The sequence below is a fragment of the Polypterus senegalus genome, chromosome 18 (assembly GCF_016835505.1).
Source record: "Polypterus senegalus isolate Bchr_013 chromosome 18, ASM1683550v1, whole genome shotgun sequence".
Lineage (NCBI taxonomy): Eukaryota > Metazoa > Chordata > Cladistia > Polypteriformes > Polypteridae > Polypterus > Polypterus senegalus.
In genome coordinates, this window is record NC_053171.1 from 59,900,087 (window position 1) to 59,927,850 (window position 27,764).

The 27,764-nt window shown below is 39.2% G+C and overlaps 1 protein-coding gene across 1 annotated transcript in view; it reads right to left on the reverse strand.

Moving 5' to 3' along the window:
• Positions 1–5,538: 5,538 nt before the first annotated feature.
• Positions 5,539–27,764, reverse strand: part of LOC120518769 — a 122,178-nt gene continuing 99,952 nt past the window's right edge. The window contains exons 11-15 of the mRNA XM_039741723.1: positions 23,765–24,322; positions 20,515–20,712; positions 16,472–16,593; positions 8,241–8,731; positions 5,539–7,628 (exon numbers count right to left, since the gene is read on the reverse strand). Coding sequence (XP_039597657.1) covers positions 6,092–7,628; positions 8,241–8,731; positions 16,472–16,593; positions 20,515–20,712; positions 23,765–24,322 — 2,906 coding nt within the window. The 3' untranslated portion in view covers positions 5,539–6,091. The remainder of the gene's footprint in view (positions 7,629–8,240; positions 8,732–16,471; positions 16,594–20,514; positions 20,713–23,764; positions 24,323–27,764) is intronic.

The following is a 27,764-nucleotide window of genomic DNA, read 5'->3' on the forward strand; positions in this document are numbered from 1 at the left end:
CCTTAAAATGATCCTTTACAACTGAGGTTAAAACACAATGAAGTAAGCAGTCTTTAAAAACTGAGTTTTCGTTTACGACGCACAACCGCGTTCACCATACAAAACTGTTTTACACGCTACATACAGCAATTTGCATCCGCAACAAACATCCGTCTTCTTAGATGCTCCTACAGGAACGCGAAAGACGTTTCCCTGCCCACCAACACTCCTTTTTCACCGGCCCGCGTCTACCCTCGCTCTCTAGGCATTCACACTGCCTGCCTATGTGCCCGGACGCAAAAACTCACCGACCACCCAGTTAGTCCCTTTCGTCTGAGCCACGTTGACTTTTCATTATTCTTTACGGTTTCGACACCCGACCACGTCCACTATGAAAAATCATGTGAAAGGAACAACGAAGCCCCACCTCACTACTACCGTGGTCGGGTGTCTTGGTGGATTATATATAGAAAAGCAGCCACAACCACACAGAGCAATGAAAAGTCTATGTGAGTCACAGGCGCATCTGGACTGTGCAAAGACGACAACGACTCAAATACCGAGTTGGAGGTGGGCACATGAGCAGGCAGTGCATACTGAACGCGAAATTCAGTCACGGACGATTGTGTGTTGGTTCGTTCCGTGCATTGTTACAATTTTGCTTTTCTTGCTGATTTATTACATTACCGATTTTTCAAATGTTAATTTTCTCCCAGTGCTTAAAAATCATTAAAAAACCGGCCTGATTATGCAGCATATGGTACGCCGCAGGTTGGCTAGTCAGTAATATTTCTTGTTTAGTAACACCACATTTGCTGCTTAGCAATACTTATTTATTTATTTAACATTCTTTTTATTTAGCAGTTTCATATGTAGTACTTTATAGTTACTGTAAAAATTATTGTTTTCTTTTTTTTTCATTGCATCTGAAGGAGTAGCTGCTCTGTAAATTCGTTATACATGGTATAATAACAAGGCTTCTAATCCAATCTAATAATAAAAGACTTTATAATATTCATGATGCAAGATATGTACTTGGTTGTCTCCGATGATTTTTATAGGCATTGGTGCCCAAGGTATTCTCCCACTCAGACATGTAAACATACTTGCATACATACAGTATATATAGCATTCTTAACTTCACTTATTCCAGTTCAAGATCAATAGTGGAGCAGTGCCTATACCAGCAGCATTGACAGGAAATTAGAATATTAGAACAATCTGGACGAGAACAGGTCATTCAGCCCAACAAAGCTCGCCAGTCCCATCCACTTAATTCTTATAAAAAACAAGAAGTCTAGTGTTGAAAGTCCCTAAAGTCTTACTGTCTACCATACTACTTTGTAGCTTATTCCAAGTGTCTATGGTTCTTCATGTAAAGAAAAACGTCTTAATGTTTGTGAGAAATTTACCCTTAACTAGTTTCCAACTGTGTCCCTGTGTTCCTGATGAACTCATTTTAAAATAGCTGTCTTGATCCACTGTACTAATTCCCTTCATGATTTTAAACACCTCTTAATCTCCTTTTGCTTAAACTTCATAACTCACCCCCTGTAGCCCTGGAATCGGCTTAGTCACTCTTCTCTGGACCTTTCCTAGCTCTGCTATGTCCTTTTTGTAGCCTGGAGACCAAAACTGCATACAGTACTCCAGATGAGGCCTCACTAATGCATTATAAAGCTTGACCATAACCTCCTTGGACTCGTACTCCACACATTGTGCTATATAACCTTACATTTTGCTTGCCTTCTTAATGGCTTCTGAACACTTTTGGGAAGTTGATAGCATAGAGTCTACTGTGACTCCTAAATCCTTCTCATAAGGTGTACTCTCGATTTGCAGACCTCTCATTGTGTACTCAAACTTAACATTTTTTCTTCCCATGTATAATACAGTGATCCCTCGCTATATTGCGCTTCGGCTTTCGCAGCTTCACTCCATCGTGGATTTTAAATGTAAGCATATCTAAATATATATCACAGATTTTTCGCTGGTTCGCGGATTTCTGCAGACAATGGGTCTTTTAATTTATGGTACATGCTTCCTCAGTTTGTTTGCCCAGTTGATTTCATACAAGGGACGCTATTGGCCGATGGCTGAGAATCATCAGATTCAGAGCACGTATTACATATTAAATAAAACTCCTTAATGATATACGATATGCTTCACACATTTAAAAGCTCTAGCAGCCTGTATTGATTTTTGATTGTTTGCTTTTCTCTGTCTCTCTCACTCTCTCTGACATTCTCTGCTCCTGACAGAGGGGGTGTGAGCAAAGGGGCTGTTTGCACTGAGGCTGTTTGGTTAGAAGATACGGACGCTCCTCTAAAACATGCTGAAAGACTACCTTCACATTGATCCCTTCATTGCGGCCGCTTTATCGCGGTGCCTCGCATACATAAAAGCCCAACAGCCCTATTGATTTTTGATTGTTTACTTTTCTCTCTCTCTGACATTCTCTGCTACGCGCACTCCTTTGAAGAGGAAGATATGTTTGCATTCTTTTAATTGTGAGAAAGATCTGTCATCTCTGTCTTGTCATGGAGCACAGTTTAAACTTTTGACTAAAGGGTGTTATTTCATGTCTAGAGGGCTCTAATAATGTTAAAAACGTATTTAGAAGGTCGTAAATGTTCTAACTGCAAAAATATTAGATTTATAAATAAAGAATCCTACTTCGTGGAAATTCATTTATCAGTCTGGAGCGGATTAACCGTGATAAACAAGGGTTTACTGTATAACTGTGCGGAGAATATTTATAAACAGTGTGGGAGAGTTTCTAAGGGCTTAAAATATATAAAAATAACCATACAAACATATGGTTTTTACTTCGCGGATTTTCACCTATCGCGGGGGGTTCTGGAATGCAACCCCCACAATCGAGGAGGGATTATTGTACTTTACATTTACTGACATTGAACTTTATCTGCCACAAATCTGCCCAAGCCTGTATGCTGTCCAAGTCCTTCTGTAATTATATAATGGATTCCAAATTATCTGCCAAACTACCTATCTTGGTATCATCATCATCATCTTGACATAGTAAATTAGTCATTAAATACGGGGGGTCTTCCCAGACTGTCTTAAGACTGCTGTAGTTAAACCCCTGCTCAAGAAAAATAATCTCAACCCCTCTGCTTTTGAAAATTTTAGACCCATATCTAACCTGCCCTTCTTAAGTAAAATTCTAGAGAAGGCAGTCATTTTGCAATTAAATGACAACCTCAATAAACATGCTATTCTTGATAAATTTCAGTCAGGTTTCAGAACAAATCACAGCACAGAAACTGCACTCGTTAAAGTAGTAAATGACTTGTGGGTAAATGCAGACAGAGGCCATTTATCTGTTCTCAGCCTCTTAAATCTGAGTGCCGCATTTGATGCCATTGATCACAATATTCTTAGAAATCGCCTTAGTCAATGGGTGGGCCTTTCTGGCAGTGTCTTAAATTGGTTTGAATTCTACCTGGCAGGGAGAAAATTCTTTGTGAGTTGTGGTAATTATAACTCAAAGACACATGATATTCTATATGGTGTTTCACAAGGCTCCATCCTGGGTCCGCTGCTCTTCACAATCTATATGCTTCCGTTAGGTCAGATTATCTCAGGTTACAACGTGAGCTACCACAGCTATGCTGATGACACTCAGCTGTACTTATCAATAGCACCTGATGACACCGACTCTCTCGATTCACTAACACAATCTCTTACTGGTATTTCTGAATGGATGAATAGTAATTTTCTCAAACTAAATAAAGAGAAAACTGAAATTTTAGTGATTGGCAAGAATGGATTCAATGAGGTTATCAGAAATAAACTTGATTGATTAGGATAAAAAGTTAAGACAGAAGTAAAAAACTTAGGGGTGACTGTTGACTGTAACCGGAATTTTAAATCGCATATTTATCAGACCACTAGGACAGCATTTTTTCACTTAAGAAACATAGCAAAAGTTAGACCTCTTATATCATTGAAAGATGCTAAGAAATGAATTCACGCTTTTGTTTTCAGTCGACTAGATTACTGTAACGCACTCCTCTCAGGACTACCCAAAAAAGACATAAATCGTTTGCAACTAGTGCAGAATGCAGCTGCTAGAATCCTAACTAGGAAAAGAAAATCCGAGCACATCTCTCCAGTTTTGATTTCACTACACTGGTTACCTGTGTCGTTCAGGATTGACTTTAAAATTCTGCTTATGGTTTATAAAGCCTTAAATAATCTCGCTCCATCTTATATATCGGAATGTCTGACACCCTATATCCCAAATCGTAACCTTTGATCCTCAAATGAGTGTCTCCTTAGAATTCCAAAAGCTAAAAGGAATGGTGAGGCCGCCTTCAGCTGTTATGCACCAAAACTCTGGAATAGACTGCCTATAGGAATTCGGCAGGTTAATACAGTAGAGCACTTTAAAACACTGCTGAAAACACATTACTTTAACATGGCTTTCTCCTAACTTCACTTTAACTTAATCCGGATACTCTGCATGTTCAATTCATCATAATAACTATTCATAGTGGCTCTAAAAACCGTACTAACCCCTACTCTCTCTTCTGTTTCTTTTTCCGGTTTCTTCTACTCAAAGCATCATGATGCTCCAACAATGATGGACTGAAAGCCAGAAGTCTACGTGACCATCATCATCAAATCCTTCCGTGAGAACCCTAAATACAAAGAGGACTGTTTCATTTATGTTAGGTAGAATGCCCAGAAGGGACTGGTCGGTCTCATGGTCTGGAATCCCTGCAGATTTTATTTTTTTTCTCCAGCCGTCTGGAGTTTTTTTTTTGTTTTTTTCTGTCCACCCTCGCCATCGGACCTTACTTGTTCTATGTTAGTTAATGTTGACTTATTTTATTTTTTACTGTGTCTTTTATTTTTCTATTCTTCATTTTGTAAAGCACTTTGAGCTACATTTTTTGTATGAAAATGTGCTATATAAATAAATGTTGTTGTTATCTGCAAACTTAACCAGATTGTTACTTATATTCCTATCTAAATCACTTATATATACTAAATGTATATTAAAAATAGCATCAGCCAATTCTGATAAGGTTCCTCACATCATCACCCTCTGCTTCATGTGTCTGAGCCAATTCTGCACCCATCTACAAACATCACCCTGAACTCACACTTTTTTAGTTTGATACCCAACCTCTCATATGGCACCTTATCAAATGCTTTCTGAAACTCAAGATAAATAATATCATATGCTCCACTTTCATCATATCCTTTAGCTGCTTCCTTATAGAATTTCAGCATATTAATAAAACATGACCTCCCTCCTCTGAACCCATGCTGACTGTTCAGAAAAACTCCTGTACTTGCCATATGCTTCTTAATCTTATCCTTAATAATTCCTGTGTCAGGAGAAAATTCCAGATATCCACATAGCAAATCTTTCTTTGGCTGTGTCCTCGCAGTTTTCTGCTGCTCATTCATGCATTTGACTAACATTTTAATATGTAAAGGACTTACCAAAGATTGACCCAAAACACACAATGGATTTAAAGATTCCCTGTGGTTCAATTGAAGATGAACAAAAAGAAACAGACATCTGTCAAGAGCACTGTTTATTCATTTAGAAAGTACAGATGTACAGCAAGACAAAGATGTATAATGAATAGTCATTTATTCATCACAGGAATAACTTTATGTTGCAATGATAAGTAATGAAGATACCTGTTCTAGAGGATACTCCAACCTATCACCAAAGGGTACTGTCATTAATAGTTCTTTCAAACAAAAAACATTAAAGAAGAAAATTAATGTAACAAAAATCTGTACACAGTTATTTGCATGTCCTCAGTACACGCCAACAAATTTATTCTTTTTTATATATGGTGGTTGGTAACAAGTATTCAACCACAATATCCACAATAACATATTTTAAGGATAACACACATAAAAAATGAAATCTTTTCATTTTCTTAATCTAAGGATGTTCTAGCCAAATTGTTTGCTTAGTTTCATGTGAGTGTCCCTTGCTTTGCCATCTGCCACTTGCGCTATGAAGGAAAGGCCAGTCAAGACATGCACATGATTGCAGAAGCAGCATTACCTTCCGACATTTAAAGATGCTTCTACAACTACCTTCACTTTCCCAACTTTATTCTTTATCTTTATATCTCACAGTCTCCATTAAAGATCTTCGCTGATGTTCTTTGTGCATGTCTTCATACTCTGACAGATTGTTCCTTGGTCCTAACCGTGGAAGGCTAAGGCGTTTGGCAGCATTCTCACTATTTGGGGAATGGATGCTGATATCACAAAGAGCGTGGCTGGGTGTCCTAGGTGTCACAGTAAATGTCATTAGGTTATGACTTTGATCTGTATACGTGTGGATCCTCCTGACTGGGCTCTTGTTATTGAAATTTGGGTGACGATCTCGGGCTCTTGCTACTGCCTCATCAAAGGATAGACTCGTCACTAGGGGAGCACCCGCATTACGGGAACTTCTCTTTACCCCTCCTTCAAAAGCATGGTCTGTACTTTCCAAAATAGACTCCAAACTACCCCGGTTCTGTGTGACTTTCCCTTCTCCATCACTGTCAATTTCACCTTCACACTCACTTCCTCTTCTTTGAAAGTTCATTTCATTCTTTTGGTGTTTCAGCTGCAGTGCAGGAGGCAACTTGGAAAACTGCGGTTTGGGAGGCACAACAGGCACTGATTTCACTTGGTACAATTTTGGCTGCATGCTGCTTGAGATAGACACTAACTGCATAGGGGCGCCACCAGCTTGCAACAGTGCCAGGTCATCCATCTGTTTATTAACTTGTGTCCCACTCAGTCCTTGTGGCATCTCCTCGACATTTATGAACTCCTGTCTGATTTTGTCTTTAGTACTGTCCTCAGGTTTTAGAATATCTTCATTGTTTTCTGCAGAATGTGCAGTGAGTTCTTGCTCTAAATGTTTGGTTTTGGCTTCCTTATCTTCCTGATCACCAGTATCACTCAGAATAACAGAATATTGTCTGTTTAGACTTGCTCTGGGATTTACCATGGACTCTGTAGATTTTGCAGTTTCATTCTCACCATCTACAGCACTCTTTATAGCAATTCCATCAAATGTATCAAATTCATAATTGCTCCTACCATCACTGTTAACCTCGGTCAGTGGAGGATCTTCTATATCCCTCAGCATTATTTTATATTCAGCTGATGGTGGTTCACTCTGAATGTCCATCACAACAGGTGAAGAATGGCAGTCCCCCTCAGTATCTACCAAAACATCTATGGTCTTTTCAACTTCAGGTATCTCAGACACTACAGGACTGAGACAGCAGAGATGCAACTCTGGGCACTGCTGTGTGATCAGATTATGTTCAACATCCACAAACTGAAGTGGATCATGTGACCATCCAGCAGAGTCATTATCAAATTGGACATCCTGAACATGTATGTGTTGTTCCAGCCTTGTGTTTTGCAGTTGTTGCTTGAAAATATCAGGGACATCATCTTGTTTTTCAAAATTAATTTCTGTCGGGATTACAATGAGACTTTGAGGCATGTCAGAGTTGTTGTTAGAGCTGAGGCTGTCACCTGTTGGATGTGATTTTCTGTCAGCATGTCTGTTAGCTTTCAACATAAGTTCAGCTTCCAGTAGGAGTCCATTTATTTGGTCACATGCTTCTGATAAATTGCTGATAGAAAAAAATATATAAAAAAGTTTAATAGTAAATCTCTGTAAAGATGTATGCCAAAAGAAGGAGGATGATAAATTCATTATTGAAATAGCAATTTCAGGCTCATTCTTTTTGCCCTTATTGTTTGAATCAAACCCTGTTCAGTTCCTTCATAGCACAACACAGACCACACGCCACCAAAGAATGTTCTTACTCCTGAAACTGAAATCTTTAGTATTAGCTTCACAGATAGGAATGAACTTCAGTTCTCACTTTATAGCTCCTGCTGAGGATTGGTTACAAGTTAGTCTAAGTGAATGAACTTAAAATGGCCACACAGTCTATGCCTACAGGGAGAAATTCATCATAACACGCACACACAATAAACAATTTTTTTACTGAAATATTACATCTAATTCATTATAATTCTGTTCTGCCTTAGAGTTTCCTCAGCTTGGTCCATGTGCTTAAAGCCCAGCTGTAGAAACAATTGACTTAACCTGCTAACGTAAATAAAAACTGCATTCACACGTTTGTATACTTTAACAGGCTTGCAGCTTCATGAAGTAACAAGGGGACATGGAGAGATTTGTTCTTCAATAATAGTATGGTTTAACCATGAATACTTACCGTGGTGGATCATCTATCACCGGTCTTTCATTAGCAGTTTCTAGGTCTTTTGTTATTTCTTGAGTGGGCTCTGCATCTCCCAACACTATTGAACCTTCATCCATCATGGGGGTGATTGGTTCATATTCACTTGACTGACTTAGCTGTCCCTTCAATTGTTCATTGCCCAATAGCACAGTCTCTTTCACTTCTTCGACTTCATCATTTGGAGATGCTGAATCGGCTTCATTTGAAATGAGAATTAATTTTTCACTCTCATTACTTTGCACATCTGTTTGTTGAAATATTTCTGTTTGTGGATAATTTATGTTAAGATATAAATGTCCTGGAATGCTCTGGAATTCTTCATCTTCAACTTTGTCCTCATCACACATGCCTTGTTTTGGAAGGATGGGAAGAGAACAAAAGGCTGGTTCATACATTTCACTGCCGAAACTAGTGCAGTACTCCTCGTCTTCATAGCAAGGTGGTTCAACAGAGAATTCTTCAAACTGTAAAGATATTAAAAATATTATCATATAGTTATACAAACCTGGGGCCTCATGCATAACACCGTGCGTAGAATTCACACTATAACATGACGTAAGCACAAAAGCTGAAATGTGCTTACGCACAGAAAACTCTAGATGCAGGAATCTGTGCGTAATCCAACTTCCACGTTCTTCTGCTACATAAATCCCGGTCAGCGTGAAAAGTAACACTCGTGCACGCACCTTCTGTCCTGCCCCAGCTCCTCCCAGAATTATGCCTCTATGAATATGCAAATCAATATAAATAGCCCTTAAGCTCAGCCTTCTGTGAAAAGACAATGGGAAAAGCACGGGGGTAAATATAAGAATTTCAGCAAATACCAAATGGAGGCAAGGAAAAACTTACTATTTGTTGGTTTAAACAGTGGTATAATCAACAAAAGGAAGCTGATCGAGTGACAGAGTGTCGGAGAAACGCGAAAGCTCAAGTCCACAAAGTCGCACAGTACCCGAAATAAAAAAGAAGCTGTCACATATCCAAGTTGCCGTGAAAAGGCGAGTCGTAGCCCAACATCTGAGTGTCGTATAAAAGCTTATTAGGGTACAGAGAAAAAAAAATAGGCACACAGTGGGGAAAAAAGCAGGAAAAGTCAACTTAAATCTCGAAATTTCCACTTTAATCATGTAGTTTATTCTGTCATTAAAGTAGAACATCATAAACTTAATCTTAAAATCAAATGACTTACTAGTTTCTCAAATCCCATCGTAACTAAAGTAACACGTTAAATTCTTTTTTTTTGTATTTGATTTTCTTTGTGCTCTTTGTGTGAATCACTACGTGGTTCTTAAACCGGCTTTCTCTTCCTCCGACAGGACACAGAATCCATTACATTCATGATGTTACAGCTGTCTGAATAATTAAAATACTGAGATGTATACGTTATATCTTTTTCATGATAATAGGAATGAAAGCATGTTATTAAACATGGGAACACAGTGGCAGTACTGTCTCTTTCAAATGTACTAAGCCCCAATTCCTGTCCTTACTTTTTTTTCTTCAAATACCCAATCGCCACGCAATCAGCTCTGTAATAGACGTTAAGCCATCTGTAAGCTTACAACGATAATTCTTTAAAACTTTTAAGGAACATTGAAATATCTTCATAGTACGTGTTTAATTATTCTATCCAACTATCCTTCCAGCATACAGCAATCAATCAGGATCAATCTGTGAACTAACTAGCGCTGCGGCACCGTGTCCTCACATGTTTAATTATTAACAATACAGATTATTTAAATGAAGTTAGTTTTATCTGTATAATATAATCAACATATTTTGCTGCATTTAATCTTAAAAATAATATTGTATTGATATTGATATGTAAATACGTGCTTTATAAAGTAGCGCAGGTTGTGCAATATTATAACTGAAGTGCAAGTTTACAGTGAGGTAATTGTACTTATAAGTATAAACAGTTCTACAAGGAGCACTTGATGGACTGATTGACTGTGTTTGAAGTTCTTGGGATGAAACTGTTTCTGAACCGCGAGGTCCATACAGGAAAGACTCTGAAGCGTTTTGCCATGGCCGAGGCAGAGTGTGCGTGTGCATGATGCAGTACCCCGATAATTCTCTTTCCAATCAGCTGCTGCTATGATTCACCACTCAGATACAGTGATAAATACTCTAAGTGGTGCAGTGAAGAGTAATATGAAAAAAGATGATCCGCTGTGGCAACCCTTAACGGGAGCAGCTGAAAGCAGAAAAAGAAGGTGCAGTGAGAGTAACAACGCTAAAGCAGTTATGGTATTTGAAATACTATGGCTATTCCCTGGACCATTATATTGTTACAGGTTAATTACAATCAGATGCATTACACTAATAAACAATATGCAGTTAGTTTCAGTGTATTTATAAAGCTGCGTCAGGAATGTGTGTCTAAGAAAGAAAGGGTAAACACACAGGAACAGTAGCATTGCTTTAATGCTGGGTGCCGCCAGTCTGCAAAACTAAGCGGAAAACTTGCGTACGACATAGTATGAGGTACCGTGGAAATGTGCTTGGCTTTATGCCAAGTTTAGGTTTTATACATCGCGATTTAAACGTGGAAACGTTCTTACGCAACATTTCTGTACATACGCACCGATTATACATGAGGCCCCTGATCTTGTGCACTATTAGGTAAACACAAAACATGCTATACTAAATTAAGGCAGACTGACTGCTTATTTTGATTGAATTCCCCAATCACAAGCTCAATAAAACAAATTCTCATTACATTATAGCTTTATTTATCACCATTGTCAGGTAGACAATCACCTAGTACCTGGCAGGTCACATGTGCACTATTTCATATTTATTCAAAAGATTCTTGCTTTATGTTTCTTCTCTTACTAAATTGTATAGAACTTGCATCCCTGCACCATTTGACTAAACTGATTAGGACTGAATACTTAACACATTTATGGTAATATCCCCAAAATGTGTCTGAGTCTTTCTTGAACTCTCAGTCTGAGCTGGTTTGAATCTGACTTTTGCCTCATCATGGGATCACGCTAACTCATGTGGTTCACTGGCATACTGTCAAAATGTCAAAAAAGTACAATTTAAAATTATTTAGGTTGAGATCATTTATATTACTATTACAGTAACAGCTAAACAAAGGAGACAAAATAAAGCTTGAACTGCAACATGGGAAACTGGAGTTGTCTTGACTAATGAGGTGGAGTAAAGCATGAACTGCTTGATAGAAGGTTACTGTCATGTTTCTTACTAAAGCTACATGGATTTCAGCACAGTTTGCAATACTTCTTTGCTACAAATGTAGTGGGATCAGTATATTTTTGTACAGACAGCCAGTACTTAGGCAAGCAGTTTCTTCAAATCTAAGCACAGGTGCTGCCTGTGTGGAATCTACCCATTCTCCCCAAATATTTGTCATGTTGTTTTCTTCATGAACTCAAATTTTTACATTTTTTGTAACAGCTCTGTCCAGTTAAAAGTTTATCTTAGCTACATTGGTCTCAAGGTGGTAGCTAACTGTTAGTAAGTTGACAGTCCTTAGCAGGCCACACTCATATACACCATTACACTAACTGAAACCAGGTCAGTTTATAGTCTCCAATCCACTTAACAAATGCTGTGTGTTGGGGTATAAGCAGACAACTAGGTAAAAACTGAGCAGTAACAGGGAAGACATGGTGAAGATTCAGACCCAGTCTCCTGTTGCTGTGAAACATAGCTTCAGCTGTGCTAATACAATTGGAAAGGTTTCTCTAATAACCAATAAACATTTAAACATGATTTACAAAATTAGCAATGCCTTTGACTATATTATAAAACAATTTACTGGTAGCTTTATGAAAAGTGTAAATTTCTATCAAAACATGAAAATCTCCAGGGGCCTCATGCATAATGCTGTGCGTAGAATTAACACTAAAACATGGCATACAGACAAAAGTGGAAATGTGAGTACTCACAAAAAAATCCAGATGCACAAATCTGTGCGTACACCAACTTCCTGCTCTTCCGCTCTATATATCTATATCTATATTCTTAGAAATCGCCTTAGTCAATGGGTGGGCCTCTCTGGCAGTGTCATAAATTGGTTTGAATCCTACCTGGCAGGGAGAAAATTCTTTGTGAGTTGTGGTAATCAAATCTCAAAGACACATGATATCCGATATGGTGTTCCACAAGGCTCTATCCTGGGTCTGCTGTTATTCTCAATCTACATGCTTCCGTTAGGTCAGATTATCTCAGGTTACAACGTGAGCTACCACAGCTATGCTGATGACACACAGCTGTACTTATCTATAGCACCTGATGACTCCGACTCTTTCGATAAACTAACACAATGTCTTACTGGTATTTCTGAATGGATGAATAGTAATTTTCCCAAACTAAATAAAGAGAAAACTGAAATTTTAGTAATTAGCAATAATGGATTCAGCGAGGTTATCAGAAATAAACTTGATGCACTAGGATTAAGAGTTAAGACGGAAGTAAAAAATTTAGGGGTAACCGTTGACTGTAATCTGAATTTTAAATCGCATATTCATCAGACCACTAGGACAGCATTTTTTCACTTAAGAAACATAGCTTAAGTTAGACCTCTTATATCATTAAGGGATGCGGAGAAATTAATTCACGCTTTTGTTTTCAGTAGACTAGATTACTGTAACACACTCCTCTCAGGACTACCCAAAAAAGACATAAATCATTTGCAACGAGTGCAGAATGCAGCTGCTAGAATCCTAACTGGGAAAAGAAAATCCGAACACATTTCTCCAGTTTTGATGTCACTACACTGGTTGCCTGTGTCATTCAGGATTGACTTTAAAATTCTGCTTATGGTTTATAAAGCCTTAAATAATCTCGCTCCATCTTATATATCGGAATGCCTGACGCGTTATATTCCAAATCGTAACCTTAGATCTTCAAATGAGTGTCTCCTTATAATTCCAAAAGCTAAACTTAAAAGAAGTGGTGAGGCGGCCTTCTGCTGTTATGCACCCAAAATCTGGAATAGCCTGCCAATAGTAATTCGCCAGGCAAATACAGTAGAGCACTTTAAAACACTGCTGAAAACACATTACTTTAACATGGCCTTTTTATAACTTCACTTTAACTTAATACTGATACTCTGTATGTTCAATTCTTCAGAATAACTATTCACAGTTGCTCCAAAATCCATACTGACCCCTACTCTCTCTTCTGTTTCTTTTCCAGTTTCTTTGTGGTGGCGGCCTGCGCCACCACCACCTACTCAAAGCATCATGATGCACCAACATTGATGGACTGAAAGCCAGAAGTCTACGTGACCATCATCATCAGGTCCTTCCATGAAAACCCTAAATACAAAGAGGACTGTTTGACTTATGTTAGGTAGATTGCCCAGAGGGGACTGGGCTGTCTCTTGGTCTGGAACCCCTACAGATTTTATTTTTTTCTCCAGCCTTTGGAGTTTTTGTTTTTCTGTCCACCCTGGCCATCGGACCTTACTCTTATTCTATGTTAATTAATGTTGACTTATGTTTATCTTTTATTGTGTCTTCTATTTCTCTATTCATTTTGTAAAGCACTTTGAGCTACATTTTTTGTATGAATATGTGCTATATAAATAAATGTTGATTGATTGATTGATTGATTGATCCCTGACAGCATGAAAAGTAAGGCTTGTGCATGCTCCTATTGCCGCCCCCCCAGACTCCTCCCAGAATTACACCCTTTTGAATATGCAAATCAATATAAATAGCTCCTTATGTTTTACGTTCTGTGAAAAGACAATGGCAAAAGTATGGGGGATAAAGAAGAATTTCAGCGAATACAAAGTAGATGCAAGCAAAAACAGTACTACAGTATTTGTTGGTTTAAATAGTGATATAAACAACAAAAGGAAGTTGATTGAGTGACAGCGTGGTGGAGAAGCTCGAAAGTTCAATTTCAGAAAGTAGCACAGTGCACAAAATAATTAAGAAGTGGTCAGATATCAAAGTTGCTGTGAAAAGGTGAGCCGTAGCCCACCATCTAGGTGTCATATGGAAGCATATTAGGGTACAGAGAAAAGAAAAAATAACAGGGAGACAATGGGGAAAAAAGGTGAAAATTTCCACTTTAATCACATAGTTTATTTTGTCATTAAAGTAGAACATCATAAACTTCATCTTAAAATCGTTTAATTTAATAGTTTCTCAAATCCCATTGTAACTAAAGTAGCATGTAAAATGCTTCACATTGTATGTGTTCTTCTAAGTACTCTATGTGAGTGAATCACTATGTGCTTCATAAATGGGCTTTCTCTTTTGCTGACAGGATATAGAATACATTACATTCATATTACAGCTCTCTGAACAATTTAAATACTAAGATGTATGCTTGATATCATTTTCATAATGATAGAAATTAAAGCATGTATAAAACATTGAGGCACGTTGGTGCAGTGGTAGGGGCAAGCTGTCAACCCTCCAGAGATTCTTCCTGCCCACCGCAAGATGCTTGCTGCGCCCTTCACCTTTGATGAAATAATTTATCGCAGCAGTACTGTCTCTTTCAAACGTACTAACCCCCGATTCCTCTCCTTCCTTTTCTTTCTTCAAATAACCAATCGCCACACAATCAGCTCTTTAATAAATGTCAAGCCATCTGTAAGCTTAGAATGCCAATTCTTCAAAACTTTAAAGGAACATTGAAATATCTTTGCAGTACATCTTTAATTATTCCATCCATTTATCCATCCAGTGTGGCGCCAGTTCCAGCAAGCATAGCCCGTGAGGCAGGAACAATCCCTGAACGGGGCACCAGCTCATGCACCACCGAGTCCGCGCATGTTTAATCATTAATAATATACATTATTTAAATGAAGTTAAAAATGTATCTGTATAATGTAATAAATATCCTTTACTGCATTTTATCTTAAGAACGATATCAAGAGCTCCAAGAAGATAGCACTTGAAAATCTAAATGGACTTAGAAGCCAGTCGTCATTATCTGTAAATACACACTTTCTTCAATTGAATTGAATTGAATTTCCTTTATTGTTATTGTATGGTACAATGAGATTCAATATGTAAATCCTTCATAAACTTATTTTCCTATAAAATGGTAAAATAACAACAACAACAGTAATAATAAAAAGATAAAAAACTGAATAATATACAGTACTAAAGCATAAGTGGCTCAGGTTGTGCAATATTACAACTGTAATGTAAGTTTACAGTGAAGTGATTGTACTTATAAGTACAAACAGTTCTACCAGGAGTAATTGATGGACTGATTGAGTTCATTTAGAGCTCTTCGGATGAAACTGTTTCTGAACCGCAAGGTCCGTACAGGAAAGGCTCTGAAGCGTTTGCCGTATGGAAGCAGTTCAGACAGACTGTGATGATGGCCGAGGCAGCGTGTGCTAGATGCTGTATCCTGATATTTCTCTTTCCGATCAGCTGCGGTGATTACACACTCAGATACAGTGGGTTAAATACTCTGAATAGTGCACTGAGAGCAACAACAAAGTGGCTATGGTATTTGGAATAGTTTGGCCATTCGGTGCACCATTATATAGTTACAGGTTGATTACAATCAGATGCCTTGAACTAAAAAAATGCTATGCGGTTAATTTCAGTGAATCTAAAAAATAAAGGGAAATCACAAAGGAACAGTAGCACTGCTTTGGTTATGGGTGCTGCAAGTTTGCAAAACCGAACAGAGAACTTGCATACGCAAGGGATTGAGCTGGCTTGAAAATTTGTGCGGCTTTACATCAAGTTTAGTTTTCATACATCGCGATGTGAGTGTGGAGATGGGCGTATGCCACATTTTTGTGCATATGCACCGTTTATGCATGAGGCCCCAGGTGATTACAAACTTTTGAAAGGAAGTGAGTATTTTTATATCTAAGTATTTATGTGTGTGCGTATGTGTGTATATATACATATATATTTATATATATATACAGTATATTTATAGTGTGTGTAATAAATGTAATATTAACTAGGCACTTTGACAACAAATGAGAAAAAATAATACTGACAGAAAAAAATTGAATGACACAGATTTGGACAGAAATCAGTCTTAACTGCCTTAATCAATCAACATGAAGTCTCCATAGAAAAAGATTCACACCAATAATTGGCATTGTTCTCACATCTTCATAATATACACATCATCCTGCAACTGGAAAGGTGGACTGGCCTTGCTATAATAAACATAAATGTTTCAGCCAAAAAGTTTTTGTCACATGAAAAATAAAGATATCTCCCAACCTGCATCCCATTTCTGGGCTCCAAGATATCCGATTCATCTAGAAAGCCGAATGTTTCCTGGAGGTCAAAAGGCAAGTCCAGATTTTCAGGTGTATTTTGTTTAAAAACATCAGCCCGCATATCTGAAAACAAAATAAAGTTTACATATTGGGAATATTGCCGGAGATGTCCAGGTTGCCAAAAGCTTGAACACTCTCCATGAACCCAGGAAACTGAAATAGGACATTGATAGTCATGAAGCTGAAAAGGACTAAGGGTGAATGAGGACACACAGCAGCAAGGGTAGGTGCAAATCAGTGCATACTGCTTTTTATTACAAACAATATTCCAAAATCAAATAAAGTGTGGTGCTTCTTCCAAATAAATAATCTATGAAATTAATGCATTGGTGAGGATAAAAACAATCAATAGATAGATAGATAGATAGATAGATAGATAGATAGATAGATAGATAGATAGATAGATAGATAGATAGATAGATACTTTATTAATCCCAAGGGGAAATTCACATAATCCAGCAGCAGTATACTGATACAAAGAAACAATACTAAATTAAATAGTAATAAAAATGAAAAAAATAAAAATAAAAAGCAGACAATAATGAGTAATGTTAGCATTTACTCCCGGGTGGAATTGAAGAGTGCATAGTGTGGGGAGGAACGATCTCCTCAGTCTGTCAGTGGAGCAAGACAGTGACAAAAGTCTGTCACTGAAGCTACTCCTCTGCCTGGAAATGACACTGTTCGGTGGATGCAGTGGATTCTTCATGATTGACAGGAGTTTGCTTAGTGCCCACTGCTCTGCCACAGATGTTAAACTGTCCAACTTTACTCCTACAATAGAGCCTGCCTTCTTAACAAGTTTGTCCAGGCGTGAGGCGTCTTTCATCTTTATGCTGCCACCCCAGCACACCACCGCGTAGAAGAGGGCACTCGCCACAACCGTCTGGTAGAACATCTGCAGCATCTTACTGCAGATGTTGAAGGATGCCAACCTTCTCAGAAAGTATAGTCTGCTCTGACCTTTCTTACATAGAGCATCAGTATTGGCAGTCCAGTCCAATTTGTCATCCAGCTGCACTCCCAGATATTTATAGGTCTGCACCCTCTGCACACAGTCACCTCTGATGATCACAGGGTCCATGAGGGGCCTGGGCCTCCTAAAATCCACCACCAGCTCCTTGGTCTTGCTGGTGTTAAGGTGTAAGTGGTTTGAGTCGCACCATTTAACAAAGTCTTTGATTAACTTTCTGTACTCCTCCTCCTGCCCACTCCTGATGCAGCCCACAATAGCAGTGTCATCAGCGAACTTTTGCACGTGGCAGGACTCGAGTCATATTGGAAGTCTGATGTATATAGATTGAACAGGACCGGAGAAAGTACAGTCCCGCGGCGCCCTGTATTGCTGAACACAATGTCAGACCTGCAGTTCCCAAGACGCACATATTGAGGTCTGTCTGTAAGATAGTCCACAATCCATGCCACCAGGTGTGAGTCTACTCCCATCTCAGTCAGCTTGTCTCTAAGGAGCAGAGGTTGGATGGTGTTGAAGGCTAGAGAAGTCCAAAACATAATTCTTACAGCACCACTGCCTCTGTCCAGGTGGGAGAGGGATCGTGTAGCATATAGATGATGGCATCCTCCGCTCCCACCTTCTCCTGGTATGCGAACTGCAGAGGGTCGAGGGCGTGGCGGACCTGTGGCCTCAGGTGGTGAAGCAGCAGCCGCTCCATGGTCTTCATCAGATGTGACGTCAGAGCAACAGGCGGAAGTCATTCAGCTCACTAGGACGTGATACCTTTGGGACAGGGTGATACAAGATGTTTTCCAAAGCCTTGGGACTCTCCCTGTTCCAGGCTCAGGTTGAAGATGCGCTGTAGAGGACTCCCCAGTTCCAACGCACAGGCCTTCAGCAGTCGTGGCGATACACCATCTGGACCCCTGCTTTGCTGGCACAAAGTCTTTTCAGCTCTCTGCTCACCTGGGCTGCTGTAATTGTGGGTGGGGATGTCTCACCTATGCTGGTATCAGCAGAAGGATGGTTGGAGGATGCAGTACTCGAGGTGAGAGTGGGTTAGTGATCAAACCTATTAAAGAAGTTGTTCATTTGGTTTGCTCTCTCCACGTCTGTCTCGATGGCGCACCCGCTTGAGCTGCAGCCAGTGATAATCTTCATCCCATCCCACACTTCCTTCATGCTGTTGTTCTGCAACTTCTGCTCCAGCTTTCTCCTGTACTGCTCTTTGCCCCTGAGCTGGACTCGAGTTCCTTCTGCACGCTTGAGCTCATGCTGATCACCACCTTTAAAAGCCCTTTTCTTCTGGTTCAAAAGGCCCTTGATGTCACTTGTAATCCATGGCTTGTTGTTAGCATAGCAGCATACTGTTCTTACTGGAACTACAATGTCCATACAGAAGTTGATGTAATCAGTTGTGCATTCAACAGCCTCTTCAATGTTCTCACTATGTGACCCAGCAATATATCCCAGTCTGTAGTTCCAAAGCAGTCTCTCAGAGCCTGCTCTGCCTCAGGGACCACTTCCTGAATGAGCGTGTGGTTGTAGGTAGCCCTCACTCTTGGTTTGTATTGAGGCTGAAGCAGAACCAGGTTATGATCTGCTTTCCCAAGCGCAGGCAGTGGGGTGGCGCTGTATGCGTCTTTAACGTTTGCATACAGTAGGTCGATAGTCCTGTTTCCCCAAGTGTTACAATCCACATACTGGGAGAAGGCAGGTAATGTTTTGTCCAGCGTTACATGGTTAAAGTCTCCAGCGATTAGCACAAGTGCCTCAGGGTGCTGCGTTTGTAACTTAGCAACTGCGGAATGGATGATGTCACTCGCCATCTCGCGTTCGCTTGAGGGGATGTAAACAATAACAACCATCACGTGTCCAAACTCTCTGGGCAAGGATGCAGACTTACGGCCAACAGTTCGATGTCCCTGCAGCAAGTGGAGATTTTAACGTTTACATGTCCTGAGTTGCACCACTTTGTATTGACATAGAGAGCGAGTCCTCCTCCTTTCTTCTTTCCACAGGTACTTGCGTCTCTGTCCGCTCTAACTGTGCTAAACCGGGTAGCTCCACGTTAGCATCTGGGATGGTAGTTGTTAGCCACGTTTCACTAAAACACAGCAAGCTGCATTCTCTGTAGGTTCTGACATTTTTCACCAGCACAGCCAGTTCGTCGATCTTATTTGGTAGTGAGTTTACATTTCCCAGGATCACAGAAGGCACCGACGGTTTATAGCGCCATTTTCTCTCAAGTTGTCTCATTTAATCTTATCTTTTATCTTTGCGGCTCGGCTGCCCCGATATCGTCTTCTTACCTCGTCAGGTAAATAAGGAACCACACCGGCATAAGCATTTCTTCTCAGTGCTTTAAGCTGACTACTTGAATAGGCGATTCTCGGAGTGTAAAATCCATGCCAAGTAGTAAAATAGTAAAAACTGTCCAGGGAGCAATTCCACGTAAAAGAAAGTGGTAGAAGTGATCAGTGAAATAGAGAAATAGAGAAAAAAAAATAGAGAAAAAGGTAAAAAGGTAAAGTCATACACGGAGCTGCTGGAAAGGCTGCCACTCGGATGTGGCGCAGGAAATGAATAAAATCTCTCTATCATTATAATCATAGAATAAAGCAATGTAGATGTTCACTTTCCATTTCCCCATCTTTCCACCCATCCCAGGGTGTCTATCTCCTTCTGTCTCCCTAGCTCACCCTGCAGGCCCTACAGCTAGACTGAGATATCCATAGCTGTAGTCCCTCCCTTCAGCCCTCATCCTGACCACCATTCTTAACTCAAGCTGAACCTCGATCTTTCAGTACTCCCTTCTTGGCATCTACATTATGCTTGCCATGGTTATTATTTTCAGTAAGATTTCAATCACTTCAGTGTCAAGTCCACCAGATTATTTGTAAGATGTGAATACTAATAAACACAAAAACTCTTCCAGAGCATAAGAGAGCCGAGGGTAGAAGATCAGAGAGCAATCTCACATCTCACACTTTAATTTAATATAAGAAAACTGCTTCAGCTTTTCTCACCCATATATTCAGGCTCATCTCCAACATCTGGGTTTTCTTCTTCCTCCTCCTCCTCCACCCCTCCATTACTACTGCTCTCTCCTGCTTCACTTTCTTCATTATGGCTTTCTGTCTTGTCCTCTTGTTGTAATTGGTCTTCTTTTATTGTACTCTCACTCTCAGACAAAAATGACTTCTCTTTGCATTCCATCATCTTAACTGAAAAGGGGAAAAAAACACATAAGAAAATCTCTGGGGTGTTTGATTTATATAACATGGAATTATAGGTAACACACAGAGGTACGAGAAGTGTGTGCATCATGTCTGTGAGATGATGTTCTTGGATGGTGACTTTCTCTGACTTGTTAGGTGGAAGAGCAAGAAGGATAAATGTTTCTTTTTACCCATCACTTATTAAATCTGGAGTTAAAAGTAATTATGTGGAACTCCATGTGTGAGGTGACAATGCTAACTAATCCAAAAACAGAAATTAAGGCTTATTATTGGATAAATATGGTTCAATTTTACACTTTTATTAAGAACTTGCCACTTATAAATGATTTCAAGAAGACATTAACCTGGATAATGAAATATACAAGCGTATGGTAGAGCAGTGGTTAGTGTTGCTGCCTCATAGGTCCAGGAGACTGGGTTCAAATTCTAGCCTGAATGTTTTCTGTGCTAGGTTTGCTCTGAATGCTAATATTTTCTGCTTATTAGAGTTTAGAGACATGTGGGCCAAAGAAAAGTGTCACAACACCATGAGCGTTACCTTGCATGTTTCAACGATATGTTAGGTTGTTTAAAAATCTTAAGTTGGCTAAGTATGAATAAGGTGCATTTGTATGTGCCCTGTGTGACAGATGGACTAGCACCCTGTCCAGTGTTGCTTCTTACAGTGCACCAGCTTTGGAAACCTTAATCATTAAAATTGATAGAAAGTCTGTCTTTTAAAGATGGCTGCACTTGAGGTAGTGGTATCTAAATATAATGCAATTTCTTTATCTTTAGTTGCTTTTTTATTATACAGTATAATATATCTGTGGGTTTTTTAGAAGCAATGGCACTGAGCAGCCCCACAGATGTGGCTGATAATTCATCTAATAAAGACACAATGAGTACATCCTGCCACTGAGTGCTAGTCATCAGGAGATTGGATGGATGCCTAGGGTATATCTATTTTTGGCCTGGAATACGTTTTCATGATTGTCTCTTCCATTTTAAAAGTAATGTACACATAGTTACTATTCATTCAGTATGTACTACACTAGATATGTGAAAGCACTTTATGGAACTAAGCACATCCATCACTGTGCGCTTAATGACTGCGCTCTATAAATGCAACAGCAGGTGTGGTGTTTTGCAATAGATGCTGGTAACATCAGAATCTTATTATTGACCTTATACCTTTGTGAACAAGAGGGCAAAATGGCACTGAAGTGAATGGCATAGTTGCCTCACAGCTACCTAACAGACTTAAATTTAACTTTTGGTCCTGTTACTTTGTGTGTGGTTTTTGCATGCTCTCTGTTGACTATGTTATGTTTTTCTAGGGGCTCCAGAGAGATGACAATCTAAAAAGATACTCAATGAATAAGTGTGCTCTACTATGGATGCCATTCTTGTCAATTCTTTCCAACCTTGTGCCACAACCATGTGATGGAATAAGGAGGTAAAAAATGGGTGAAATTTGAACTCAATGAGGCATAACCAGCCATTAATATCTGCAAATTAAATATTCACATAAAATATGAACATTAATTAAAGTTTATATGAAATACAAATTTACTACAGTAGGTATAACCAATATATAACCTCCTGGACGTTTTTGTATTTTGTTTCATTATGTAATAGAATCATATTTACATAGAAATTTTACCACCGTTCAACTCTAAAACATAGTTTCTTAAACTATGGGTCAAGAATCAAAATGGGTCATGTAGGGTTGTGACTCACCATTGTGTTCAAAGGGTTGTGTATGGTTTGCAAAATATCTCACTATGGTTCGTCACCAACACATAAAGTAATCAACATTGCTCTGCTATGATTTTTAGCACTGATTATCCGGGTGGGAAAGGTATGATTATTGGTAGTGATCCTCCAAGGGGAGATCTAAGGACTGTCATGGACTGGGTCTTGAAGTCACTAAGAAGGGCAAAATTGGGTCATGAGAAAAATAGTTTAAGAAACACTGCTGTACAACATCAAAATGAAATTAAAATTTTATAGATACCTCAGAGTTAATTATTAATTAGGGCATTATATCTTTCTTGTTTTGTGCCTGATGAGGCCGGGATAGGCTCTGGATTGGATTAAGCAAGTTGTAAAATAGTCTGCATGTTTTATCATGTCATGTTATGCTGTATTGTGTATGTTATGTCACATTGTTTTGTTACGTTATATCACATCATGCTATGCTGCATTTCATTATCTTCTGTTATATCATGTTGGGTAATGTGTTATGTTATTTTATGTTTTATTATGTCATATTGTGTTATGTTATGTCACATTATGCTGTATTGTGTTTTATTATCTTATGTAATGATACTTGCGGTATGTTATGTTATGTCACATCATATTATATTATCTTATGTAGTGTCATGTTATCTTATATTATGCCATGTTATGTGTGGTGTGTTATGTTATGTGTTATGTTATGTCCAATCCAGAATTTGCAGCAAGAGCTGAAAATTGTATAAACCAGCTGCCCACTTCAAGCTTGAAGGAGCTGGAATATTTCTTTTAAGAAAAAAAGTGCAAAAAGTGGTAATCACTTACTCTGATGAAATCACTGAAATTGACCTTGGGGGGATGCATACATTTTCTGTTTGTTTTAAATACCTTTGAAGAGTTTCTTGAAGTTTAATTTTAATTTGATATGCTAGTTTTGTTTTTTTTTTAAATCCATGGCAAATTATAAAAAACACATCTAAAATCCCTACTGTATTGCAATAAAATGCAACAAAATCTCATGGTGGTGCACTGCATTTATTATAACCCTATCTCACTATACTGTATAAGCATGTTAAACCTTAAATGAATAAATCATCTATGTGCACAACTGAAATACACCACAACATTATATTTAAATGTATTACTGATAGCAAAATTGTTTTTTAAATTCTGTATATAGCATAATTTAACGCTATTTTGTGATTTCGGTAATATATAAAAATTGCACATGATTGACTGAACCTGGTTTTTCAGTATGTAGGTCTTGGACAAATCAAGCACATTGACTAAACATAATACTTCCTTTGTGGGGTCTCACCTTCTTCTGATTCTTCATCCTTTGTCTGTTTTTCTTGAAGATCATTGTTACTATGATTTAGTTTAACATCTGTGCATACCTCATCAGATGTTTTGTGAGTTTCATTAGATTTTGGCTTGTCAGCATCCAAGTCATTGTTTGCTCCATGCAGAACCCCAAGAGCAAGGCCTGAGGTGATATGCAAGGGTACAGTCACTGAAAACGGTCCGGTTATGTGCATGCCAACACACTTTTCTGCACGATTTCCACGGTTTTTAGGGGACTTTGATGCCACTGAATCTGTACTTGAGAGTCCACCCATTAAACTGGACAAGTTTCCCATGCTGGTGTTGAGTCCCGTATCCATTACACCAGATCCTGGACTGACCACACTGACACTTGCTCCACCTCCTCTGCGATAAGTCACAGCGTAGCCCATTCCCAATGTTGTACTGGGATCTACCATGAATGAAGGTGTCACCCCAGGAGCAGAAAGCTGGCTGCTTGTGTTGACTGTTGGTTCTGTACGTCCAAAACTGTCATGCCGCATTGGTATTTGACTCGGACTGCGTGGTGCACCTAGAATAAAAAGAGATTAGTGAAGACCAAAATCATTATTTTATTACTATTTAATACAAGCTCCATCCATCCATCCATTCTCTTCCGCTTATCCGAGGTCGGGTCGCGGGGGCAGCAGCTTAAGCAGAGAGGCCACTTCTTCCAGCTCTTCCGGGAGAATCCCAAGGCGTTCCCAGGCCAGCCGGGAGACATAGTCCCTCCAGCGTGTCCTGGTCTTCCCGCCTCCTCCCGGTTGGACGTGCCGGAACACCTCACCAGGGAGGCGTCCAGGAGGCATCCTGATCAGATGCCCGAGCCACCTCATCTGACTCCTCTCGATGCGGAGGAGCAGCGGCTCTACTCTGAGCCCCTCCCGGATGACTGAGCTTCTCACCTTATCTTTAAGGGAAAGCCCAGACACCCTGCGGAGGAAACTCATTTCAGCCGCTTGTATTCGCGATCTCGTTCTTTCAGTCACTACCCATAGTTCATGACCATAGGTGAGGGTAGGAAGGTAGATCGACTGGTAAATTGAGAGCTTTGCCTTACGGCTCAGCTCCTTTTTCACCACGACAGACCGATGCAGAGCCCGCATCACTGCGGATGCCGCACCGATCCGCCTGTCGATCTCACGCTCCATTCTTCCCTCACTCGTGAACAAGACCCCGAGATACTTGAACTCCTCCACTTGGGGCAGGATCTCTCCCCCAACCCTGAGAGGGCACTCCACCCTTTTCCGGCTTAATACAAGCTGCTACTTGGAATTATAAAACAAAAACCCGGGAAAATTTGTTGTTACCCTTACAGCTCATTGCAAACATGATTAAATGACAAGCAATTATCCCCTGAATGCCTGCATGCCACTGATGTGTCATTGAGTAAAGCAAAGTAGTGTGAAAAGAGATAAAGTAATGCTTATTCTAAAAAGATATTGTCTTTTTGGTCTTGTCCATTACGGGAGATGGACATCTGAAGCGGAACTCCGTTAGCAGAGGAGATCATTTTTCTCTTATTTTTTTTTTATCATCCTGAGGAATCCTGTATTTACTCAACCCAAAGTGGTTCAATTACAGTATATGCAAGCACATATAAACATGAGCGGCAGGAAAAGGGCTCAGAAAGAAACAGAAAAGACAGCTAAAGCTTCATCCAAGTGTAGACAGGCATCAAGTCCAAGCTCAAGGTACAGCCTTTCAGAGACTGACCTGGAACAGATAGATGAAAGACCAGATGTCCTGGGACCTGACATTACTGCATCGTCTCCAGCTGAGAGTGAAAGGGGGAGCGAATGTGAAAGCGAGTCGGGTCAGGACAGCTTGTTGATTCCAGAAGATACTTTGAAACTGAAAATGGCCTTACCTTCCACGTTGTCAACTACTCCTCACGAACCGGGAAGATTGACTTTGACTGGGCTTGCCACTTCACCCATGGAGCATGAAGACCAAAACGATCTGTCTGAACTAAAGGTATCGATCGCCACAGTGGCCACCACTCAAAATATAAAGGAGCTCGAAAAATGATTTAAAGAAAGATGTGAAGAAAGAAATGAATGATAGAAATAAAGGACATACACAAGACAAACGAGAAGCTGCTTTAGGATATTAAAGACTAGGAAAAACATTTAAATAATCAATTTGAGGCAACCTTTAAAGACAGCGGTTCTCAAACTGTGGGGTTCAAGCTGTACAAGGGGGGTGTCGAATAAATAAAGACATCAAAATTAATTTTTTACATTTTCATTTAAATTTAAATTTGCAAGCATATAATCACAACAAATGCATTATAACTAAAATTAAAATAAAACATTTCTAAGGTATAGATTTAATGACTAATATGAGCCTGCTTTAAAGTACACAGCCTACAGTACACAGATATTCAAGATAGACACTCTGAGCTCCTTTTCTATTTGAAGTTTGTTTCTATGACGAGCGGCGCCGCTGCTGCTGCTTTTATAGTCGCATATTTTCAATCCAGAAAGTTCGAGACGTAATCGGTATCTGTTGCGAACATTCGGGTAACAGTAGATCAGTTGATAATGTGGCGTAACTGCACATTTTTCTGTCCTCCCCGGCCATTGGACCTTATTTTTATTCTATGTTAATTAGTTTTGTCTTATTTTAATTCTGAATATGTCTTTTTTTCTCTTTTCTTCATTATGTAAAGCACTTTCAGCTACATTATTTGTAAGAAAATGTGCTATATAAATAAATGTTGTTGTAGAGAAAAAGAGCAAGCTATCTCTAATCTATCCTTTTAAACCTTATAATTATAAGTTCCAATGTAAAAATAGGCTTCATGGCAATAATTCCTGGGAAAATTGGAAATTAAGGTCAAAGCGGTTTTAAGACTACAAAATGACAACAAAAGTTCAGAAGCAATGTCTCCATGACCAAGCACATACATATGTGAGCTGTGGAATGTTAAAGGTCTGAACCATGAATTAAAGAGAAAGAAAGTACTCTCTCACCTAACAGGCTTTAATGTTAAAATAGAATTTTTATAGGAGACCCAGTTATTAAGCAAGGATCAGTTTTGGCTGCACAGATACTGGCCTGGCCAAATATTCTATTCCAGCTTTACAAAAAAAACTAGAGGTGTGAGAATTCTTATACAATCTCATTTGTAGTATCAGATGTAGTATCTGATCTTGAAGCATGATATTGGATTGTCATGGGTAATTTATTTAACTGTAAAGTCATTTGATAAATATCTGCGCACCCAATGTGAATGATAGGGACTTCATCCAAAATGTATTTGCATCCATTCCCAATGTGAACACTCATAAAATTATAATGGCTGAGGACTTTAATTGTGTTTTAAATCCAGACCTAGATAGGTCTTCTGCCACAGGGTCAATGACATCTAACACCGCAAAGACAATTACACAATTTGTAACTGATCACAACTTATTAGACACCTGGAGCCTCATGCATAACGCCTTGCGTAGAATTCACACTATAACATGACGTAAACACAAAAGCCGAAATGTGCTTACGCACAGAAAAATCCAGATGCAGGAATCTATGCGTACTACAACTTCCACGATCTTCCGTTCCATAAATCCCGGTCAGCGTGAAAGTAATGCTCATGCACACGCGTGCTGTCCTGCCCAAACTCCTCCCAGAATTACGCCTCTTTGAATATGCAAATCAATATAAATAGCCCTTAAGCTCAGCGTTCTATGAAAAGACAATGGGAAAAGCACGGGGTAAAATATAAGAATTTCAGCGAATATCAAGTGGAGGAAAAGGAAAAACATACTATTTGTTGATTTAAACAGTGGAATAAACAACAAAAGTGCCAAAATAAAAAAGAAGTCACATATCAAAGTCAACGTGAAAAGGTGACTTGTAGCCCACCGTCTGAGCTTATTAGGGTACAGACTAAAAAAAAAAATAGGCACACAGTGGGAAAAAAGCACGAAATGTCAACTTTAATCTTGAAATTTTCACTTTAATCACAT